General features: G+C 31.7%; 1 protein-coding gene across 2 annotated transcripts in view; it reads left to right on the top strand.

Moving 5' to 3' along the window:
* LOC127720369 (solute carrier family 25 member 36-like) overlaps positions 1-3,797 on the top strand; it is a 36,968-nt gene extending 33,171 nt beyond the window's left edge. For both annotated transcript variants that reach the window (XM_052226943.1, XM_052226944.1), the window contains exon 7: positions 1,401-3,797. In XM_052226943.1, coding sequence (XP_052082903.1) covers positions 1,401-1,621 — 221 coding nt within the window. In that variant the 3' untranslated portion in view covers positions 1,622-3,797. The remainder of the gene's footprint in view (positions 1-1,400) is intronic.
* The last annotated feature ends 5,449 nt before the right edge of the window (positions 3,798-9,246 follow it).

The raw sequence follows: 9,246 nt of genomic DNA on the forward strand, positions 1-9,246 counted from the left end.
TACGCCCTTTGAACTTATTTACTTTAATGTACTACTGCAACATTTTGTCATCGCAACTCCTCTCAAACCACACAACAGAATTTCATGAAACCTTTTCAGATAATAAGGACATACAACGTAGATGTGCATATCGACAGGAAATTACGATTCAATTTTTTTTCCAGGAGTTACGCCCCTTTGAACTTATTTGCCCAATATACTACTGCAACCTTTTGTCATTGCAACTCCTCTCAAACCACACAACAGAATTTCATGAAATCTTTTCAGATAATAAGTACATACTACGTAGATGTGCATATTGACAGGAAATTATGATTCAATTTTTTTTGATACAATTTTTTTTTTCTTACACTTATTTTATTTCTCCAATGACAATGTGGGGACGTGCGGTATGTGAGCGCGCTCACTAAGGTTCTTTAATGTTATTATTCAAGTTAAATTATATCAATGTTTATGTATTTAAAAGAGAGGCGAAGATACCAAAGGGACATTAAAAAGTCGAAAATAAACTGACAATGCAAAAAAAAAAAAAAGGAAAAAGATCAAAAGACATGCAACAGTACACAAAACACAACATAGACAGAAAACTAAAAACTCAGCAACAGAAACACCACCAAAAAATGGGGGTGATTTCGGGTGCTCCGGAAAGGGTAAGCAGATCCAGGATACCAGTAAACATACTTGCCAGAAAACCATTTTATCAAAAATTACTTAAGTTGTTTAGTGTAAATGACTAAAAAAAAAAAAAAAAAAATGTTTAACTACAATTATTGACAAAGGAAGATAACTCTATTTCAAAATATTTCCTTAATGTGCTCAGTTCAATTCAGTTTTTTATGAATACTAACATTACTAAGCTTAGATTTATCTTTTTGATGTTAGCCATTTTGATTCTATGAGCACTGACGATGGCTGAAGCACTTAAGAGTCTTTCCTATTTGTTGATTTACAATGAAAATATTTATTAAAAAATATTTAAAAAGATTGATCAACTCAAACACAGAACTTGATACCTTAAAATATCTATCTCAGAAAATGTTGTCCTGGTTGCCTGATGGATTTCAAAATAAGGCAGTGCCAGTTACTGTAAATTTAAAGATTATTGAAATTCTTGATCAAGATACCAAAATGTGAGATTTATAAATATAATTTCAGTATTAATACAATTTCAGCATACAATATTCCTATCACAATATAAAAAACAAGAATGTGTCCATTGTACATGGATGCCCCACTCGCACTATCATTTTCATTTTCTATGTTCAAACGAACGAACGGACCGAAAAAATATAATGCCCCTAGGTGGGGCATAAAAACACATTAGTTTTTGTTTCTTATATTATATCATGCAAAACAAATCCTTGTAAATATTTACATTTTTGTTTACTTTTTACTTACAGAAGTGGTACGAACACGGCTTCGTGAGGAAGGTTCAAAGTACAAATCATTCTTTCAGACTCTTGTGACTGTTGGTAAAGAGGAAGGGTTCCGTGGTCTTTATCGTGGATTGGGTACACAGCTGATAAGACAAATACCGAACACAGCATTAATGATGTCAACATATGAACTCGTCGTACACTTGTTTTCTAATAATGACAGTTATGATGATGATTATGAATAGTAATCGATGTTGATCTAGGATTTTTATATGATTGAATGGGCTGTGATAGTAGGTTAGTGCATGGAAAATTTTCAGGAAGTGTGACAATGTCCTCGAAATACAGGACATGATTAAGTTACAGATGTAGATGCTGTGCAGATGTTGAGGATGAATTTCATTACTTTCTCATATGCCATAAGATTTTAAACATAATAATGGTGTTTTACCACCTTTGAATTGTGTTCAGATGTGAAAAGCTGCTTGTTGGTAAAAGGGAATAGATGGATGAAAGTAGAGAGAATGTTATAGGCAAAAGAGAAAGATAAAAAAACCATTGGTGTTTGAATGGATGATGTGTACTTTAAGTAATGTGTTAATCATTTATAAGTTATAGGGCATTATGAGTGGGACCTTTATGCCTCAAAGGCTTGTTTTCAATCCATTATTTTGAAGCTGTATATTACATGGTTTGGGTTATATCTGTAGAAATTTGTTTTCATTGAAATAAGTTCATTAATTATATGTTTTTGAGTTCTTATATTATTTTTTTTTCAATTGATAGAAATTCATAAAAAAAAATTGTGTCATAAAGAAAAATTTTAATATAACCCCAAAAAATGCTGAAAGCACCAAAAAATTAAGACTTGCATTGTTGTTATTTAAAGGTAACACTGCAATGAATTTATATTTAATGTTTAAAGTTTGTTTTTTGATATATGAAGCAGTTGATAAAATGTAAAAGATTTTTTTTTTGTTTTGTCATATTTGCAAGATCATTTCTTTGTTACCTGTTCTTTTCTCCTTCATTCTCATCTGTCATTTTCATCACTTCAGTATTGTTTTTTATTTTCATGTCTTCTTTCTATCTCAGCCTGGTCTTATATTTATGTATTTCCACATTGAATTGATTGGATTTATTTACCGAGAACAACTGTTTGTTCAAGGTAAAGATTACATTCTTGCAGAAGACTTTATCACTTCTTTTGAGAGAGAGAGAAAACCGGACATTGAGCCCAAAATTCAATATGTCCTATCCATGAGAACATTTCAAAAAATTAATTAATGATATATATAGTCAGATATTCAAAATAATAGAATAATGTGTATTTCTAAAAACATGCTTGTCAAGAAAATTACAAAAGTATGCATGGTGCATGAATTTTGTATCAGTCCTAAAAATATCATTTATGTCATTGTTGAAGTAATATTTAAAATTGGAGTTTTCTTCCTTTGTCAATAATTATCACATCTTCAATTCATAGTTTTGCGTTCCAAAAAGATGTAATACAATGCCCTGTTAATTTTAAATTCCCACTGCAAAATGAATGCAATCTTTACCCTTCAGTGCTCAATACCACTTTGGTTAAAATTTCACATCGTAACAAAGACTAAACTGCTAGACAGTCACAAAATTTGAATTAATTGTTTTAGAAGAAATAAAGCAATGTTTTTTTTCATATCCTGCAAGTAAATCAAAGATATCAGGATTATATTTTTGTATGCCAGACACATGTTTCGTCTACTTATAGGTTATTGATGGTTTTTTAAACGAAAGGGTGTTTCTCAGTTACAATCTCATTGAAGGGTGACAACCCCAAGATGAGATGTGGCAAAGAAACATCCTCGAGTTTGAAAGACCATTGATAATCTGTTTATCGCTATTTTGCCTATGACTTCGTTGATGTTTACATTGACAACGTCACATGTGCCTTTAGTTTCTGACGATTATTTTTTATCTCTAGCCCGTTACATGATATGAAAATTATCACAAAAAAAGATCAAAAAAATATTACACAAAATAGCGATAAAAAAGACTTATCAGTGACGCACTAATCAAAATATTAAAAGGCCAAATAAGAGATACTAATATAAGAATCCATCAATATTTACTGGAACTTTTGTAAAATGTACACAAAAAATGTTCTTTCAAGGATGTTTGAGCATCAGATGTCATTGTTTATAGAATCAAGTAAACTGTAGTACTTGCTAGACAAAGTTTGTAACAAAATAAACAGAAATAATGTTATCTGTAGAACAGCTATCATTTCAAAGGTTATATTTATAAAATTTGGTTTACCTTGAGTTCTAATGCACATTATGTTATGAATATTCAGATATGTTCAGGGTTTTAATATGAATATTCAGATATGTTCAGGGTTTTAATATTCTTTTATTTGCTCCAGTACTGTTTTATTTTCTTTTGTTTAAAATACAATGAAATAAGTAAAGTGGAATCACACACCAGGTCGGCATTTATTCAGAATTTTGAACTTAAAATAATAGTAGAGTTTCTCAATTTTCCTCTTACCTTAAGCTTTTTCAAGTAAAACAAGAAAAAGTAATTAGTCAGATAGAAAACACGAAATTTAATTTAAATATAATGTTAGCTCTGATAACTCTGTTACTATGATAAGTTATTTAACTGAGAATGGTTGTCTATTTAGGAAAAATATAATACCATTTTCAGTTCTTGTGAGGAAGGGACATTCCTCTGATGTCTGAAAATTTGTCTTTAAAGGAGAAATTTCCAGTAGCATACTTAAAATTATGTATAAGGAAGATAACTACTCCTTAGCAGTTGAACTGAGTGAATCTCTTGTAAAGGGAGACAACTGCTTAATAATGTCTAATCAATGTAGATTATGTACAGATACTTTGTTTATGAGAATGATTTGTTTCTTGTTATTAAATATCTTGAAATAAAATAATGTGAAATTATCTTTTGGTCTGTTTTCATTAAAAGAAAAAGTTGTGTTGAGAATTACAGGTCCAAACTTTTTTATACAATTGCAAAATTTTTGCCGCCACAGTATGGTATGGTATTGTTGTCGGCGTCTTCACTGTTGCCAAAGACAGTTGGATTCAAGACAATAACTTTAGTGTTAGTATTTGGATCTCTATGAAATTTTAACATAAGGTTCCATACCACAAAAGAAAGGTTGGAACTGATTTTACAAGTCATTGTCCTAACTGTTTAGGAATTAGGGGCCAAAACAAGAAGGATTTTCTGGTTTCCAGACAATAATTTTAGTATAATTCTGTGGAACTCTATGAAATTGTACCACAAGGTTCCATACCAAAAAAGGAAATTTGGGATTGATTTTGGGGGTTATGGCCCTCAACGCTGAGGAAAAAGAGGCCTAAAACAATATGTTTTTAATACTTTGTATAAATTGCTTTTTTTTTACCAATTTCAATGGATTTAATTTAAAGTCTGGAAGTTTGGGGGTTCTTTAATATGCCGAATTTAACCGTGTATTTAGGTTTTTGATTTTGGCCAGATTTCAAATTGGTCCACATTAAGGTCCAAAAGGTGCAAAATTAAACTTAGTTTTATTTTAACAAACATTGAATTCTTGGGGTTCTTTGATAGGCTGAATCTAAACATGTATTTAGATTTTTGATTTTAAGCCCAGTTTTAAAGTTGGTCTAAATTGGGGTCCAAATTAGATTTTATTTTATTCCAACAAAAATTAAATATATACATGATATAGGGTTCTTTGATATGCTGAATATGACTGTGTAATTAGATTTTGGATTTTGGACCCGGTTATCAAATCGGTCCACATAGATGTTCAAAGGGTCCAAAATTTAATCTTGTTTGATTTCATAAAAAAATGAATTTTTGAGGTTCTTTGATATGCTGAATATGCTAACCATGTATTTGGATTTTGGATATTGGACCATAATTGGGAAGTGTCTAATTTCAAAAGTTTTTAGACCACATTCATTTAATTTTTGTGTGGCTAACTAGAACATAGCCTAGAGCAGCTTCAAATATCTCAAAAAATATCTGGAGCAACTTACAAAAATATAATGAGCAGCGTGGAGCAACTTAAATATTGGGAGAACCTTAGAGCTACTCGAAAAAATATGTCTAGCAGTTTTCTGCACCTTGAAAATTTTAGGAAGAAGCTTTGAGTAGTTAGGAGCTACTCGAAACATATCAGATGCAGCTTTGAGCAGATCGAAAAATATAATGACCAGCAGTTAGCAGCTTGAAACAGCTCAAAAATAGCTGTAACGATAAATTTGTAAGCATGAATAAAAAATCAAATGAGCTTGACAGGAACTGCATTGGCATACAAAATTCATTTCGAAATTAATTAACCTTAATCTCACCCTTGAGCAGCAGCAAATACCCCAAGGAGAGTGACCTCTGCAGGGTTTGAGTAGCAAAAAGCTCTGTCTAAACAAACTTGAAAACAAAGATGATGATGTCTGGATGTTTAACGTCCATTGGCAAATTAAATGCGTATTCAGAACCAGAACATGTTGATGCGATCTGATAATAAACCCTTCTTCGAGCCGGATTTTTATCATGGTAGTTCACAAGGTAACAGTCCACAGGAAGACGTCATTTTACCTTACACAGACATATTATTCTGACTCTAAGCCGACCAGTCTGTGCTCTAAAGTCTTACTCCTTAAGGCTTAATGCCGTGTGCTTAGTGGGGAATCAGCAAATACCAATTTTAAAGTTTTTGGTTTGACAAATCTGGCACGCTACCACTAGGCAAATGACAATAAAGAGCAACAATCTTAAGATACATGTGAAGATACTAATAACATGAACAATTTTTCTGACTACAAACACAGTAAAAACATTCCTACCTTTGAACTTTTTTAAATATAGGGAAACAGAAAAAAGACACAGTAATATCTCTTTGTTAACATTTAAAAAGCACTCCCTCGGGAATTTGAACTTATCCGTATTGGCTTTGGCACATCACATTTCCATGAAGATTATTTGTTCCTGCATTTTCAGGTATGGTTTAATGACTGAAACTTTTCGATAGTTTGCATGTTAAATTTTGAGACGAGGTCAGTTTAAGATGAACTACTAATGATAATTCAGTTATATTTTGTATGCAGTTTTATTACCATTTGAATTTCTCATTTCCCCGAAGAATATTTGGGCACCTTCATTCATGGGCCATTGACTCAATGATTTGCATATTTTACATGTTAAAGTATTGCTATTTTCATTTTAACATTTACATTATACTAGAAGTCAAGAGTGAAATGTCTGTGTTGCTGGACACTCCGCAAAGTTTTCGTGTGGAATCAAACCCATTCAAATTTTCTATCTAATTTTTTGCTTGGAAGACAAAAAATAAAGGAATCTTTTTTGTGGGGAAAGGGTATGCTGCTAATAAAGACGTCGGAATTTCCAGTGAATAATAATTTGTAGTTTTAGTTAAGATTCATTGGAAAGTTTATAATTATATTTAGTATAGCAATGACTTAATTCGTCAAATGATAGTATCACATGTTCACAACAACAGTCAGATTTTGACAATAACAATAATAATACAATAATACAATAATACAATATGCTTTATTTAAAAACACTCCGTCACATTCACAAGTGAAACAAGAGGAACACATATACAAAATACAATCACATACGATCATAGAAAGAAATAAAACAACTCTTAATTAACTTTGAAACGAATAAAGATACATTTTAAGTACCATTGTATTACCCAATGATAGTAATCCTTGTGTAATAACAACTTTCAAATATGAACTGCTAATTCAAAATGATATTTTGTCACCAAATGGCTTATAAAATAGAACACCATCATATAAGTAAAATCATCATATAAGTGAACTATTTATCATGCCTCATCGACAACGTATCTGGGGCTATTGTTTACCCCTGTGTAACATGGTATAAGGTTTATATGGCTAACTCATCAAGACTACAGTTGTCAAGCTAAACTTTTGAATTGTGTCAGTACACATATTAAAGGTATGCATACTTTCAGAATTTTGGCCTTTCTTAAATTTTCAACAAATGACTTGTTAATACCAGCTTTTCCTGCATATGGGATATACATTTTCCAACTCATTCGGTATCCAAAGCTTGCAGCTGGCTGCTACTCAGGCTTTATAAAACGTCACCAGTGTCTGAGCAGAAATTTGACGAACCAGGGTAATGTCAAAGAACGTCTCGTCCTTTTTCTAAAAATGTTCATCGGAAGATACCAAAACTTTGTTGATAATTATTCCGTATCAACTTTACAAATAATACATGATGGTCTTGAAGTATAGATTATAGGTACTGACGTTGTTAATCCTCGTAATTACGTATTTTTTTATTTGTCTTCGTATATTGTTAACCTTTACTGTTTAGTCCATTTTTGGTAATATACTTTTGGCGTGGATCGGTATTTTTACATCCCGCCATTGTGTTATTGTGCTATGGTCATCTTTTGTATTCTTTTTTGCTTTGTCTTTAGAGTGTTTATATGCCATTTTGTTTTTCTTTGTTGAAATAGTTATTTGTTTTTATAGTGATTAAGGTTATAACTCAACGATGTCTACTGTACCCCAATTTTTACCTATTATGTTATTAGCTAGATATAAAACCAGGTTTAATCCACCATTTTCTACATAAGGAAAAGCCTGTACCAAGTCAGGAATATGACAGTTGTTATCCATTCGTTTGGTGTGTTTTTGATTTTTCCATTTGATAAAGGACTTTATGTTTTGAATTTTCCTTGGAGTTCGGCATTTTTGCTAATTTACTTTTGTTTGTTGCTGAGCTTTGACATTTTGGAAATATAAAGCATGCAGGATACATGGTTTGTCCTGTTAACTTCTCTATACATTTCAAGCGGGTGCATCAAACGTGTCTTTTAGACACAACCCTTTCAAATTGTACTTCAACATCAGTATTTACTAAATCCAATTCTTGGAGAACTTTATGCATGAATGCAGTGGTGGCATTATCTTTGTCTAAGTTGGTTTGGTTAAATTGATATGTAAATAATTATATAGAAGATGTTTTCAACAGTTTCAAATATATGCCTAAACGTTTGAAGTGTAACATTTTATCTCATATTGCTGAATATGTAACCAAGTTGTATAAGGAAATAAATGAAGTAAATTTATGAAATACAATTAAATGAAGAATGTGTGCATGTTTAATTTATACTGCCTACACGTGAACAGATTGGTAAAAACTTAACCATTAAAGTTACCACCCCTTAATATGTTCATTTCTAAAATATCGAAATATTCAAAATGAAAGTGTTTTAAAATCAATAAAACTGAAAAGAATCTATAGAAAGATCATTAATCAACAAAAATGAAAGCAAACTAATAAAGATTTTGAAAAAAAAGTTTAAATGCAAGAAATACATTTTTCAAATACCACTACGTACATTATTGCCATTGAGATACAAAAGTTTCTATTAAACATTACATAGTTTGAACCCTTCCAAATGAAGGTAACTGAAGGTTAGGGTACCGACCTTTCCAAGATATTGGTAGGCAGTGTTGTCATCCCAGATGGACTGTGATGATTCTTAGCCCTGACGGAGTAGAACCAATACTGCCCTAGCCTTCCACTATATCAAAAGGGAATTTCCTTGTGGGCTTGAAGTAGCTCAAAAGAATTTATTTTGGAAAGAAAAAATACCCTTTCTTTCTCTCTCTCTCTCTCTCCATCTCTCTTTCTCTCTCTCTCGCTCTCTGTCATCATATTATTTTAATCTATCTTTCTTTCGGTTGCTTGCTCGCAACTATCTTTCTCTCTCTCTCTCTCTCTCACACACACCCACACACACCCACCTCCACATCTCTTTTTCTTATTCTCTCGCTCTGGAAAGAGAACAACAGCTAAAGACCGTCAT

Source organism: Mytilus californianus, unplaced genomic scaffold (assembly GCF_021869535.1).
Source record: "Mytilus californianus isolate M0D057914Y unplaced genomic scaffold, xbMytCali1.0.p SCAF_11, whole genome shotgun sequence".
NCBI classification, from domain to species: Eukaryota; Metazoa; Mollusca; class Bivalvia; order Mytilida; family Mytilidae; genus Mytilus; species Mytilus californianus.